At 38.3% G+C, this 15,810-nt stretch overlaps 1 protein-coding gene across 1 annotated transcript in view; it reads left to right on the forward strand.

Annotated features, from left to right (window-relative positions):
- KCNH8 (potassium voltage-gated channel subfamily H member 8) overlaps positions 1–15,810 on the forward strand; it is a 278,542-nt gene that overhangs the window by 246,634 nt on the left and 16,098 nt on the right. Inside the window, exons 12-15 of the mRNA XM_024566106.4 lie at positions 3,585–3,623; positions 7,855–8,213; positions 10,425–10,531; positions 12,989–13,065. Of these exons, the coding sequence (XP_024421874.2) occupies positions 3,585–3,623; positions 7,855–8,213; positions 10,425–10,531; positions 12,989–13,065 (582 nt within the window). The remainder of the gene's footprint in view (positions 1–3,584; positions 3,624–7,854; positions 8,214–10,424; positions 10,532–12,988; positions 13,066–15,810) is intronic.

Below are 15,810 nucleotides of genomic sequence, written 5' to 3' on the forward strand. Positions count from 1 at the left end.
TAAATTCTGACCTCTGCAGCAGGTAAACAATGGAAATAGATTTTCTCCCTTCCTTGGACCAATGGCCCTCTGAGTTACAGTTTAGGATTCCTAGGTCTATGTGTGGGTTTCATTCACACCTGCTTCCTTCCTGCTTCATAGCTGTCAAATTTTTGGTGGTTCAGCCTTTTGAAATGAACTTGAGAGTAAGGAAGGTTTATTGATAATGCCTCACTACTCGAGGTGGGGAATTAGCATCCCATGAAAAGGTGGGCCACAAACCCTATTGGTAATGCATAGGACAAAATTCAGAGGGATTTAATGAGTGGAGGGAATAGATGAAAAAAATCAAAGAGCTCACTTCCCACCCAGAAGAACTCATGAAGCCTTAGCCATGTAACTCAGTTGGTTAGACAGTCACCCCGATATGCCAAGGCTGCAGGTTCAATCCCCAGTCTGGGCATATATGAGAATCAACCAATGAATGCATAAATAAGTAGAACAACAAATTTCTCTCTCTGTCACTCTCGCTCTCGCTCTCAATTTTTAAAAACTTATGAAAATCCTAATAGAAGGAAAGTTAATATTTGGGAATTTAACAACTTCAGAAAAAAATGAGTTGAATGGCCAAGGTCAGATGTGAGACTATGAAAGCTCCCATAGAAATGTCTTCATTCAGTAAAATAGAAAACATTGATTTCCATTTGTAATTCAAGTTCAAAAATAGAATTTTGAGACCTCCTTCACACAATTTTTTTTAAAGATTGTGAATTGTTTTTGCTTATTTATAGCATATTTCCTCTTGTGGTTCTCTGTGCCAATGAGCAGAATTTTTTCAGTTTAAGAGTCCTCCCTCTCAGCTCTCTCGGGACTCACAGAGTACTAGAGTCATTTAGGTGGTTAGGATGGGAAAAATAAAGGAGAAAAAAGCTTTTTGGAAACTTTCAAACCAACTTACTATAGCTGAGCGTGTGTTTCTTACTTAGTCTACAAGGCTATAAAGTCCTGCTTTCGTGCACGATAACCTTGTGCCAAAACATCCTCTCAGTTCTTGCCCACACTTGGTTTCTTCTATTCTGACAGAATGAAGCATGAATGTATCACAGTATTCTTCTTAAATACATGTGGTTAATACTATATGTAAATGAAACAATTTATTCAGAGAGCCTATCATAGTAGTGCTAGCTATATGATGCATGCGTACCTCACAGGATTGCAAAGAAAATTAGTAAACATAATGGCTGGGAAGCGTTTCTCAAGGTACTTACCACACAGTGAATACTTAATGCATGGGTGGGTGATAGGATGATAGCAACAGTGACATTGGTTATGAGATCTTGCTACTCAAAGTGTGGCCCGTGGACTAGCAGCATCGGTCTTACCTGGGGGCTCATTAGAAATGCAAAGTCTCACCCCCGTCCCAGACCTCCTGAATCAGAACCACATTTTAATGAGATTCCGTGTGATTTGTGTACACGTATAAGTTTGAGAAGCACTGATATAGAAAAACAACCCTGGGATTCAGCAACTTGACAGAACTCACACCAGACAAAGCTCAATCCAAGGATCTGGGAGTCACACCCAAATCCGAAGATGCTCAGGCCAGTGCCTCAGACCTCAGAGGACATTTCCAACCTGCAGCTCTTCAGGCTGCCCGAGTCCCACGGGGTTGTTCTTTCTCTCAGCTAAGCTGTAACTAAAAGCCTTTGAAAAACACTTTTCGTGTCTACGACAGTAGCAACAGCACCATAACTTTGTTTTATTGTTCATATTTTTAATTATTTAGTGGTTTTATTTGTCATCATTTTGGGCATTATTACAAAACTCATGTCTATAATGTTTCTGATTAATACATATTTAGGCACCAAAGTAGATACAGAATGGGTTGACTGCTTGGATAACATTAAATATTGGTGAAACATATATCTTCACAGCAGTAATGATTCCAGGATTTGTATGAATAATAACAGATCTATTTCTCTAATCCTCTAGAAGGGAAAAAAACAACAGCGAGAAGGTGACAGAATTATCAGATATGTCTCACTTAATAGGCGGATCGTTTTTTAGTTCAAGGTTTTGTTTTTTGATTTTTTCACGTGAATAAAATCACATTAATTTATAGTATCTATGACCACTTTAAAATGAAGGAGGTATGTATGAGCAAAACCCAATGCGGCTGAGACCTGGAGCACGCATCCCAAATCCGTCATCATCTCCACAGCTGCTTCGTACATCACGGAAGGCGCATGTTTTTAATGTTCTCCTCCACAAACAGTATCATGGTTTGAATGTATACAAGAGGTGTTCTGAGGTCCAAGCTTAAGTGATTCTACACTACACACTTGTTTTCACATCTTACTGTCTCTAAAATCAAGATCTGTCTTATAACTGATGGCATGTCACTATGATTGGCAGCAATTTTTTTCCTTTTTCCAATCAATAGGATCTCCTTTCTTGTTGTTAAATGTATCGGGGTGACACTGGTTAATAAGATTATATAGGTTTCAATTATACATTTCTATGATATATGATCTTCCATTTCATCGTGTCTGTTTCAATCTCTTAATAATGCTTTGTAGTTTTCAGTATTTAAGTCCTTCACATCCTTTGTTAAGTGTATTCCTAGGTAGTTTATTTTTTTTGTTGCAATTGCAAAAGCAATTGTTTTATTTCATTTTTTTCTGAAACTTCATAGTTAGTATATAGGAATGCAGTGGATTCAGTGGGATCTTAAATTCAATTAAACAAGGGATTTGGATTCCCAGGGAAACTAATCCTAGTTCTCAAGTATCATCATAGTGAGTAAAACAAATGGAACAGAAAGAAGACATGACTGCCACCTGTATTCAAGTAGGAAGGGGAGGTGGTTAAACAAACAAAAATGAGGTTAAATAAGAAAGGTTTCCATGGATTTCTGTTTTCACAGAACCAGAGAGGGAAAAATCATGGAAAATGGGAAAATTTAGTAAAAGTGCAATAAAGTGGAATAAAGGAGGTGGTGAACAAAGGAGAGTGAATGAAGTATTGAGATGGAAATTGTAGCCCTAGTTGGTGTGGCTCAGTTAGTTGGAGCGTTATCCCATAACCTAATGGTTGTGGGTTCGAATCCCAGTCAGGGAGCACTTGCCTAGGTTTCCGGTTCAATCCCCAGTCCAGGGCACACACGATGTATAGGGGAGGCAACCAATTGATGTTTCTCTCTCACATCAACGTTTCTCTCCCTTCCTCTCTCTCTGAAGCAATGAAAAAATGTCCTCAGGTGAGGGTTAAAAAAAGATGGAAATTGTAGCCAACAAGCTACCATTTTGATCATTATTTCCCAGGTGTGGTGTTCTATACTCGGCATTCAATTCACTGCTCCCTCCTTTTTATTATAACACACTCTGGTCAGTAGAGCTCCTAGAGGGTGGGATTTGGGAAGTGTTCCCAGCATCGTTCCGGATGTATTTTCTCTTCTCTGGCATGCACAGGTGGATCAGTCGCCCCACCACGGTCTCCAAACTTCCATCTCTTTCTCCTGCTTCCCACCTTTTACCCAGTCCCGAACCATCTGCTAAGGTTTAAATGATTGTTACAACTTGCGTTTGTTTGTTTGTTTATTTCAGGTGATATCAAGATTGTCGAACAAATCTACAGTCTCACAGGTATGGTTTTTGCCAGAGAGAAAAATACGTATATAAAATTTATAGAATTTTCAATAAGTCCGTATCCTCTTGAGGGTTTTATGCATTTATTTTTGAAGATCCCTAATACACTTCTCAGCATGAGATGTGGTGACTGGCTTTCTTGAGTTTGGAAATAGAAGAAATATTGAAGCTCATATCTCTATTTAAGGGTTTTATTGTTATAATTGAAAAGTAGGTTGTCACCCAAACCTGACAAAAGTAGCAAAGTCCTGAGGTACTGATCTTAGCAGTACTTTCATTGTGTTTAAAATTAGTAGCCAAATATTTTCATATAAACATCTAATTGATGTTACAACATGATTATCCATGATGTAAAAATTATGGTTCAGAGATATTTTAGAAGTAGTTTCACTTGATCTCTTAAGATAGTCCCAACTTTTAAGAATCCTCTATTTTCAAAAAAAAAAAACTTACCCAGTAAAGTGACTTGTCAGATGTATTGTCTAGATTTTTGCTATCAAACTGAAACAGACTCATAGATGCAGAGAACAGACTGATGATTTCTAGAAGGAAGGGGGGTTGGGGAACTGAGTGAAAAAGGTGAAGGGATTGAGAAGTACAGACTGGCAGTTACAGAACAGTCATGGGTTGTAGAGCACAGCGTAGGGAATTTAGTCCACAACACTGTAGTAACTGTGATGGGGCCGGGTGGGTACTCTAACTATCAGGAGGAACACTTTGTAAAGTCCGTGATTGTCTAACCACTATGCTGTACACCTGAAACTAGTCCAGAATAATATTGAACGTAAACTGTAATTTAAAAAAATTAAAATCTTAAAAACAATAGTAATCCTGTGACAACAACCCTATAACCAGCACCTTTTCTTGGCTGTCCGCTCCTTGAAGCAGAACCCAGCTCTCACACACATGCACACACAGAGAGACGCACACAGAGACATGCACACACGCAGGCACACGAACATATCAAATTACCTAACACATCACAAAGACGTGGACAATTTACTGAAGAGGGTGGAGGAGGGGGCACACACAGAGTTTACTTTTAATACTCCTGAGAAACTCCTGAAGAGGACATAAAACATCTCGATGTTTTCAACCAAGTTTCTCTCAGGCACAAGTTGTCTTTTTTCTTTCGTCTCTTCAAAATCCCTCCTCAGGAACTAGCAAAATAGTCATTATGTTCCAACACTCCTCAATAGGTAGCCTTTCCTCCCTGCTGTACCCCTTCCTCCACCCCCCAAGACCTTTCGTATATTCTTTTGTCATGAAGAGAAATTTAGCCTCCTTTGGATTTTCCAGTTCGAATTTCTCGCCCCTTCATAGCACTCTCAAGCCTAGCATCCCTCCCAAGAATACAACATCCTCAACTTTCAAAAAAAAGTTCTTCTATACAGTTTAGCCCGAAGTTCATTTGCTATATCAAGACCACCAGCATAATAGGGGTTTCAAGACAATAGACGTTTATTTCCTGTCGTGGACAAAGCCAGAGGTGGACACCATCACAGTAGGTCAATAGCATCCCAGACTTTCATCTTGCTGTTTCATTATCCTTAATGCACAGCTTCATTCTTTAAGATTTTCTCATTTTCTAACATGGCCACTGGTGTTCCATTCTTTTCATCAATATTTCACACTAGAAACGAAAGAAATGTTTCAGACTAGAAACTAAACTAAAAGAGCAGGAATGAGGCTCTCCTCTTTCTAGAAGCCTCCTAAAATTCCTTATAATCTGTTCACTTACCTGCTATCATCCCAGAACTTAGCCTCATGGCCAAACCGAATAGCAAGAGAAACTGAAAACGGTGATCTTTGGGCAAGGTGCATGGCTAAGGGTTCTGTTCACTAAGAGTGAAGGGAACATTATGTAAAAGAGGTCACCAGTACTCGCTGACATAGCACCTGCCCTGACATAAGCACTGTGTCTGTTTTCTTCGTGATCACCATCACCATCGCAAGGGCAAGCGTTTCAGTACTTGCAGTGCATATTGCTAACTGTTTGACTTCCACTATCGAATGTCTCATTTCGTCTCCCACCATTCCCAAAATACAGGTCAGAAAACAAAGGCTTTACACAATTACCTTGCTTGACCAAGGTTATGGCTAATAAGTCACAGGACTTCTAGGACTGTGCAAAAGTCCCTACATTCAAGCATTGGATTTTATTCTGCTTTCCCTTTAGTCTAGATAGGTTCGACTGAATTTATTCATTTTTGAGTCTGAATTGACTATCCCAGCAAGATGTCATGAACTACATTAGAGATTCTTTTGACTGTGGGGATAAAAAGCTCCCTGCCCTCATAGAAACGTTTGTCAGGAAAAAACAGGGCGGTGGGTCAGAAGAGGAGGAAGAGCTCAGGGGTTGAACTTCAAGTCAGTGTATACATGCAGAATACTTTACGGCAGCTACCCAAAGAAAGTTGGTATTTCTAGAGAGAGGGTGTTTCTGAAGAGAGTGGTACTCCTGATGAGAGGCTGCAAGGGGGGCTTCGTGTTTAGTGGTCTAATAAACATGGTCCCTGTGTGTAGTGATGGCAGGTGGGATCATTTGTTCTTGGTATTGAGTAATGTGAGCTGTCTCAGTCACAGGAGACAGTATCTAAGCAACTTTTCAAAGCGCCAAGGCTCCATGACAAAATGGAAGAATGAATTTAAACAAACTTGTACAAGAACAAACACTATAGGTTATTAGTCAGACAATTCCAGTAGAGCCAATGGAGCCTCCTTGAAACAAAGAAATAATTAAATTGCCAAGGCAAATGGAAACAGAAGTCCACTAAGAGAATGTGCCCGTTGTTTTTCGTTTCTTGCTTACATTTGCCCTGTTGTATCCTTAGCCAGGTGAGCTATTTTTCTATTCTGTAATGCTAGGATACAAATATTCTCCTGCAGTTCATGTGGATCTTTTGTGAAAAGCACAGCATTTTTTTAATGCTGTGAAAAAAAAGAAATAAAAGCCATACCATGACTATTCCAATAGATAACTTATGACTTCACCATTAATTAAAATAATTGTATCGAGTTGGAAAGATGAGACTAATAATGCCATATCCTCAAGAAATTTTGAGCCAGTAAGAATAAAATACAAAAAAGCATTAGTAAGCTGATCGTTTCACTTAACAGTTGTGACCTAAACCAAATGGGCTATTGCCTTTAAGGCTCAAATTCAGTTTTTGTTATATCTTTCATTTTAAGATCATAAAATCCATATACACCAATGAACCAACTATTTATTAAGGTGAAGTAATGGCAATGTGAGTTCATGAGATTTAAATAGTACTTGAAGGTCTTTTCAGTTTATCTCATTTTTATTAAAAATTTTTGATGGACAGGTATAAGTGACTGTATCTTCAAAAGAAACTGAGGTACAGAAAAAACAAATTGAGCTTTTGGAGCAGGGAAGCCACGTGAGGCAGAGCAAGAAGCAGATGCTCTTAGAGTGACTCCGTCCAGGACCACTAGCTTGGCCTTTGCTGCCCTCTCTGCCCCACCCCTCCATCATCACCTCAGTTGTCCTTTCCCATTCTCTCTTGCTGCTTCTTAGCCTATAAGGTTGAACAGCCTCAGCCAAGAGCCCAGTGGTCTTAGGATGAGGCTTGGTAAGACTTACTCCTTCCCTTCCCAAGGCTCTACGAGGGGAGCAGATTGAATGGTTTGCTCCATTTTCCACCAGCTGACTCATGAACAAGAGGAAAGCAGGAAACAGTAGCTAAGGACACTGCTGATCCTATTCCGTCAATATAATCCAAAATGGGGAAGGTTTTCATTCTCTAGGGTATTATAATTTTGCTACTCCACATAAAGTTCTACTGAAGACTCTACAAATTTAAAATAACAAGGCCCAAGCCCGGCTGATAAAATTGAAAATGTCTTTATTCTTAAGACCATGCCATTACATACTATTACAAGTGGCAGGCTGATTAAAACCTAGATACAAATCTCGTAAAATACACCTTTCACACAGCTTCCCACCAGGAGAGATTAAAAGATCAGGAGAAGGATTGGCGGGCTAATACTGAGAAAGCACAGAGGATAAACTTAGGGAAGATCAGAAATGGGGAGGCTTTTAACACCTGAATAACTAATAGAAAAATCTTGGAAGTCTTTACTTTCGGTAAGAAGTAAGTCTCTAAGAGATTGGACCCTGTTCAGATAGGACCTCCAGCATGAATGATATTTCTCTCAAGAGGTCTTTGCAATCCTTACTAATCCGTATTGTCCACTGATTTAGTCAGAGCCTAAGGGAAATGGCAGCATCAACAAGAGACTCCCGTCCATTGTGGAAGATGAGGAAGAGGAGGAGGAGGGGGAAGAAGAGGAGACAGCCTCCCTCTCTCCCATCTACACAAGAGGATCCTCCTCTTCACGGAGCAAGAAGGTTGGAAGCAATAAAAGCTATCTAGGTTTAAGCTTGAAGCAGCTGGCCTCAGGAACAGTGCCATTTCACTCACCTATCAGAGTCTCCAGTTCAAATTCCCCCAAAAGCAAACAGGAAACTGACCCCCCTAACCACGGTAAAAGGAAAGAGAAGAACTTGAAATTGCAGCTTTCAACATTGAATAGTGCTGCACCCCCAGACCTCAGTCCAAGGTAAGAATTCACATTGTCTAATTCTTTCCCAGGTGAAAATGGCTGCCTCTTATTCAACCAGTACCTAGCTAGTATATTATTCAGCTTCCTGGGCCTTTCTAACTACACAAGATCCTAGCCTGGATTCTTCAGCTTTCCTGAATTTTGTATGTAATTTTTGCCTCTATGTGGATGTATATGTGGTATGAGAATAAATAGTTTTAATTATATTCTCAGAAGGATTCATTGAATGTTCACAATTCCTTCTCAGCAACCTCTACCCATTTAGTTCAACCTATTATTATAGCCATATATGTTTACATTGTAATTTTAGAGTCGGTAAATTTAAATGAAATAAAAGAGATGAAACAAAGTCCATAGACGTTACCCCCTCCATGCCCATTCTTACCAAAAGTTTTATGGAGCAATGAGTTAAAATTATGAAGAAAATGAAGTGTTGATTTTTATTTTCCATAGTATTTGCTCCATCATTATGGATGACTGAAGATTAGTTTTATTTTTGGCCTTTTCAGTATGTAACAAGCATGGCTCTATTTTACTTTTTTTTTTTTTTAAATATCCTGCCCTGGCTGGTGTGGCTCAGTGGATTGAGTGCCTGCCTGTGAAGCAAAGGGTCACTAGTTCAATTCTCAGTCAGGGCACATGCCTGGGTTTCCGGCCAGGTCCCCAGTAGGGGGCGTGTGAGAGGCAACCACACATTGACATTTCCTTCTCTTTCTCCTTCCCTTCCTCTCTCTCTAAAAATAAATAATAAAATAAATATAATCTTTAAAAAAATACTCACTTTAGGATCAACTCAAGGTAATTGAGAGGGTAAAGAATTTTGACACAGAATTTGAAAGTAGTCTGTGGCGCATAAAAGCAACAGCAAAAAATCACATAACCACAGAATAATAAATAGAAATGAGAAAAATATATTGAACATTTTCTTTGTTCCATGTACTCTGCTAGGCAATTTCACATTCACTATTGCTTTTAATCTTCTCAGGAATCCTATAAAGTAGTTCGTATTATCTCTACTATAAAGATGTAAGAAGTGAAGCTTGAAGGTTAATTATTTTGTCTAAAATCTGAGATTAAGTTCTGAAATCTGGATTCAAATTCTGTTCTTCTACTTGTAAGTGAACTTTCAGATATATATATTTGATTATTGATTTGAAGAAAACAATTTATCCATTTAAAGAAAATATTCAGAAAAAAGCAAAACAGGCTTAGTGAAGCAGGTGGACATTACATGGTCAGGAGGCGATAATGTGAAAACATTGCTTAACTCTTCTTTTTTTATACATTTTTAACAAAATGAAAAATAATACATTTTAAATAGGAGGAAATGTATGAGAGCTGGAAAGTAAATGTTTATGTACAATTCATTCTACACTAGAAAAAGAACATGTTTTCTTTTATACACGAAAAAGAGTTCGAGGACATGGTTCAAAATGCTAACAGAAGTGGTGGATTACAGGTGATTTTTATTTTCCTATTTTTGTTGCCTTTATGTTTAAATTTTCTACCATAGACTTGAATATTTTTTAATAACGAGTGGGTTAGATGTTATTATTAAGGAAAGAATAGTAGCTTAAGTCCTACCAGAAATTTAAATATAATATTTTAAACTCTTACTTTAGAGTTTTGCCCAAATCCACAGTGAACGTGTCACCAAAGTTATTTTTGCAATGCTGTAATCATTAGATTAAAACATTTTAACTCTAGGTAGAGTCGTGATGTGATATAAAGTTAGACAAGAGGACTCCTGCAGCTGAAGGTTTTGAATCTACATTCTACAGCATTGCTGTCCAATAGACTAGAACATGAACTAAAAGTGTGAGCAACACACATGATTTTAAATTTTCTAGCAGCCGTATTTTTGAAAGTAAAAAAATTTAATTTTAATAATATATTTAATTTAATATGCCCCAATATACTACCATTTCAAATGTAAACAATATAAGAATTACTAATGCAATAATTAACATTTTTTTACTAAAAATCTTCAAAACCCAGTGTGTATTTTATATTTACAGCACATCTCAGTTTGTACTTGCTGTGTTTTAGGTGCTCAATAGTTTTTAAGGCTAATGGCTACCATACTGAATTCTAGATATAGCGCTAGAGTATCAAGAATTTAGAAACACAGTATTTTTAAGTTTGGTAGAAATTTTGGAACACACGAACATAAATTCACAATTAATCAATATCCTTTATTTTAAACAGGATTGTTGATGGAATTGAAGATGGAAACAGCAGTGAAGAAAGCCAGACTTTTGACTTTGGCTCTGAACGAATCAGGCCAGAACCCCGAATTTCTCCTCCCCTCGGAGGTAAAGATATTTAAGCCTCCTCAAGGGGGCGATGTTTCTTTGCAACTTCTAATGTTTGGCATAGGCAGTATTTTGCCTTCGCGCTCTCAGAATATTCTCCATGTGATAGGATTTATCAAGGCTATGGAATAATTTGACTTGAGTCTATGTTCTCTCCAAGTCAGGAAGATATCATTGGTAACTGCCCCTCTGTCCAGGCTAGATGGCCTGCCATTAACCAGCCCAGGTGACTAGTGTGCTAGGAGACTCAAATTTCTGCCCTTCACCGGAGGGTGATCCTGTTTTCCTATTGTAAATGCAGACTAATCCACAAGAACACTACCCAGGGGAAATGCTGTGCTAGTTGTATACTGTAGGAACATTGGCTATATTTAACCAGTTTACTGGGTAAGAGGTTATGTACTTGCATTTTGTCAGAGGATAAACAACTTTAGAAGTATGCAAAAATGTTAGAAATAATGGAAAACTACACAAAGCACTACGCTCTAGTGATGGTGAATTGATGTAAGAGTAGCCCCAAACCTAGCTCAGGCTCTTCTCTCTCCCTTTCATGCTTGAGTTCATTGGCCACAAAAAGGAATCCGCCAACATGATAAAGGGCAGAAATGACAAATTATAAAGACGACACCCCTGTAGTTACTAAAGAGACAATAAGAAAGAAGTATTAGTCATAAATTATCCATAACAGTTAGCAGCAAACCACCAAACACAACGCCAGCAATCCTCTGCCAATGCTCTCCCCTCCTTCCCACCCAGCTCTGAGATCCTTGTGTCAGGAGCTTCCGCTAAGCAGCAAATCCCTAAGCCGAGCCTAAGAAGGACTTTCGAATGTACGATTCTGAGGGTGTGTTACCAATGGTAGAATACCAATATCCCATCTCAATGAGCAATCATTTTTCCCAGCACTCATCATCTTCTGGGGAGATGGGAAGGTCCTTGTAAGACTTGCTGATGGAGGTAAAGTAGAGGGGAACACGGAGAAAAGGAGTGCAAATGTCAGTCAACAATCCTGATTAATTCATTCTTTTGACTTACATGTGCTGATATGACTCTGCTTAGGATAAGGGTCACAGAAATCATAGTTATAGTGAAATTGATATGAATATTTGCTATGAAAACTGGTGGTGTGTCCCAGAGAGAAGGTTGTTTGTTTGTTTGTTTGTTTGTTTTGCTCACCTGGGCCTGGAGATGATGCATAGAACCTCACCACATCCATCCACCTATTTCAGTCCCACCTCCCTCTTTTTCCTTCACCTTTTCCCAACATCTATCTGTATACTCATTCATTCATGCAACCCATTTTCTTGATTCTATCTCCTAAAGATCTCTTGGTAGTAAGACTTTCTATCCTTACTGCCTCCCCTTTTCCTTGCCACATCCATCTCTTGCCTGTATTGCTACCAATCTCCACTCTGATCTTGTACGTTTCTCCATAAAGTGAGCATTTTTTTAAACATAAATTTATTCTTATTATTCTGCTCCTATACTTAAAACCCTTAAGGACTCCTTATTTCCCTTAGTATGGAATTCAAACCTATTGCTTAATTACTTTTCAAACATTTCTTTCCCTGGTAAACTTTAAGCTTCATGAAGGTCAATTATATTTTACTTATTCATTGCTGTCTCCTTGAAAGGAGTCCTAGCCAGTTGTATTTGACCTCTAACCATTCATTCATTATCAATGGATTAGCTTTGCAAAATATCTCTGCAAAATGGGTTCTTAGTACTCCCCACTTCTGATCATTCTGAATAAATTTTTCTCCCACAAACAAGTTTTCTACCCATAATTGACCAGAACTAGGATGTTTAGAATAGTCATACCATGATGCAAATTTATCCTTTCTACTGCAGCTAGCCATGATTCATCTGTACTTTCGTCCCTGACAGAAATAAATGCATTTGGAAGATTAAGGTGGAGAAAAAGTGGAGGTGAGAGAACCAGGATATGGGAGAAATTACCTTTTAGAGTGACACAGGAGGAGATGGAAAACCTGCAGTGGAGATTAGCACCTGAAATAGATGTGGGAGGAAAATGCTCACAGGAGCACAGAAATCAATAGTCTGGGAGAAAAAGAAAAGAAAAAGAAAAGAACATCCTTTTTGTACAACTTGGGCACTAGCTGTAATATATGTTTAGAGAACTGTCCAAAATGTGACATCTTGGAACATGGTGGTGATTGTGTTCGAAGGAAGGGGAGATTCGCCATGTTTCCACTCAGCCACTGTGGTCACAGTCACCACCGCCTTGCTGTGTTCCTGGTTCCAAAGAGTGTGTCACGTGCCTTCCAGAGGAGTACTAGGTGCTTGTCAAATCCTGGGGAGAGAGAAACCACAGTGCACTGACATTAGGAACCTTTAAAGGCAGTAGCTCGGTTCCTTCCCTACTCCTATTGCCCCAATTCTCAAATATGGGGTTTATTCCTAAAGGACTCATTCTGTGTGTGTGTCGCTTTTCAGACCCAGAGATTGGAGCTGCTGTCCTCTTCATCAAAGCCGAGGAGACCAAGCAACAGATAAAGAAACTCAACAGTGAGGTATGGAGCTGTCTCTTCCTTTGGTCATGCTGGAGTGGTAAGAGGAGATTTCAATCCTAGTTCCCAGCAGAAACAGTGTAATATAGAAAGTACACGTATGTGCTCGGATGTCTGACCACCATGGATGAACTCCACTAAGCCTCATGTGAGTTATGTGAGCTTTGAAAAGTCACTTACTTTCCCTCAAGTTGTGTCTACCCATGTGTAGAAGGGGGTAGCAATTATGACTACCTTGTAGTCCCCTGTGAAATGGAGATAATCTAAGTAAATCATTTAGCATAAAGTACACAATAAGTGGTCATTACTATAATTAGCTTGTTCAATGTACTGACATTGGTTTAATAAGTGTGTTTTCACTTTTTTCACATACTTTAATGTTTAATGGGTTAAAGCAAGATCATTAGTCCACAGGTGAATCAAAAGAGAACAATCAAACAGCCTGAAATTCCGTTCCTTCCTCTGACGCACACTTGCTGTGCGACCCAGAGCAGTGTAGCTCTGTGAGTCTCACCATCTGTTTATGTGAAGTAGGGTGATTTTTAAAACAACCTTATTGAGGTACATTTTACATAACATAAAATTCACCCTCTTCAAGTGTACCATTCGATGGTTTTTAGTAATCTATTGAGTGATTCAACATACACCATAAGTTAGTTTTAGAATAGTTTTACCCTCTCAACAAGATCTCTCATGATTATTCATAATTAATTCCCGTTTCCACTTTCAGCCCTAGCCAACCACTTATCTACTTCATGGACATTTTGTATAAATAAAGAGGTAATTTCTGAATTATTGTCTTAATTTATGCCCCCCTCCCAAATTAAAATAAAGTTTGGAAAAAAAAAACCCAGATTTCTGAGACAATGATCTGGATGCAAATAGATTATTTGGGAAGCAAAATGGAGGAGTAAAGAAGCCAGGCAGGACAGAAAGGAAAGCAAAAAGAATGAGTGTGTTAATGAGATCGTTAACTCTGTGGGCAACTGGAGCTCAATCCCGCGGGCAGGCAGAGATACTATAATAGGATCTCTTTCTAGGACTAAAATTTTAGATTATCTAATGAGATTTTAGCAGTAAATGTAACCAGTTGAAGATGTTGATGAGATTTAAGAGAAATAAAATTTATGTAATTATAATCAGTTTCCAATTATCTGTAATAATGGAAGACTGGATAGCTTGTCATAAATTTCAAAGGTTTTTTGAAGCCTGCATTTCTTCAGCTCCTTCTGAGCCTGCCCTCTCTGGAAGTAAGATTGCTGCTACCAAGATGTTAGATGGCCCAAGGGCCGACTAACAAAACAGGAACAGAAAACCTAACTGCGTTAACAGTTCCTAAGTCATAAGGACTTGGCCATACACTGGATCACCCAAATAAGCTCTTGTTAAAAATGTACCCCCCAAAAATGCAAAACTAAATACCATGTTGGCGAATTGGATGTTAACCTTCTATTGAACAATTTCTTTTCAGATACTGTTTTCAACTAAAATCACCTCTTGATTCTATTTCAATTATTTGCCTTCACATTTGAGAATATTATTGAGTGATTTTAAGAACTGATTAACCAAAATTTTAGCTCAAACACTGGAGTTAGTAATTATTCGGTGGGGGGGGGGATGTGTTTATATCTTCATGTTTTGGAATGTAAATAATTTTTCCAAGTGGCACCTATAAATGTACATCCTACATGATTTTCCTTTGATAATGAGAACCAGTGTCAGATGTGTTAAAATAGATAACTACTTGAAAAACAAACTGTTTCCCCAGTGTGATTCTGTATTCCTGATTGCTTTGCCAGTGAGATTACATAAATCTTTTTATCTTGTCATATATTGAAATAAAAAGAGCAAGATAAAAATATCAGTGGTCCAATTTTCCTTCCCTAAAGGATTCGCTGTCTTTATAGGAAAAGATCTGATTTCTCCATGGCTGAAGCCTAAGTAAAAAAATTTTATCCTTTACACATAGTTTAATTTATTCACAGTCTTGACCCTTTGGGGAAGTGCATTAAAACCCTCTAAGACAGGCAGAATGGAAATACAAATTGGCTTCAAGTTGTAAAATTATTTTCCTTGTTAAAAACCCCTGCTAGTTTTTTCCTCATATCTCCTACAAAGTAATGTTTACATAGCAAAAAAGTCCAAGCCTAATTTTCCCATATCACCTATTTTCTACTGTGCACATGTGTGATCATTTAATTGCTCTATTCTTTGTTTATTCTATTCTCTGTTTAGGAGTAAGCAAGAAAAGAACTGATAATAAACATAGGATGTACTGCATAACAATAACTCTGCAACCAAAATGTCAATCCCCAATATCTGGGAGGCCCGCCGAGACTTGCATAAAGCTGAGAGCTCCGCAGAAACTGCATTTCGATATTTGCTAAACACCTAGGACGTAACGACATTGTTCACTGATATGTAAAGTTCAAAACCAGCTGGTTAAACACAGAACAAAAATCAGAAAAGGAATAATATTGGTGATAACCTACATTCGCAGAACAGTTAAGACAGTTTAAAAGATGTAGGGCAGCTGCTAATATTAGAACACTTTTGAAAACCTTGTCATTGCTTTACAGCAGAGAAAAAAATTGTGCAATTGTAAGGGAATTATTTTAAAAATAACAACAAAACATCACTGTGTGGGCCATGGGCTGTGTAGGTCAAATGCTCCATTTCTGAAAAAGGTTTGTAGGTAAGGGTTGGAGAGTGTTCTCGTTTCTGAAAGCTGGCTGACCCAGAAAGACG

Source organism: Desmodus rotundus, chromosome 8 (assembly GCF_022682495.2).
Source record: "Desmodus rotundus isolate HL8 chromosome 8, HLdesRot8A.1, whole genome shotgun sequence".
NCBI lineage: Eukaryota > Metazoa > Chordata > Mammalia > Chiroptera > Phyllostomidae > Desmodus > Desmodus rotundus.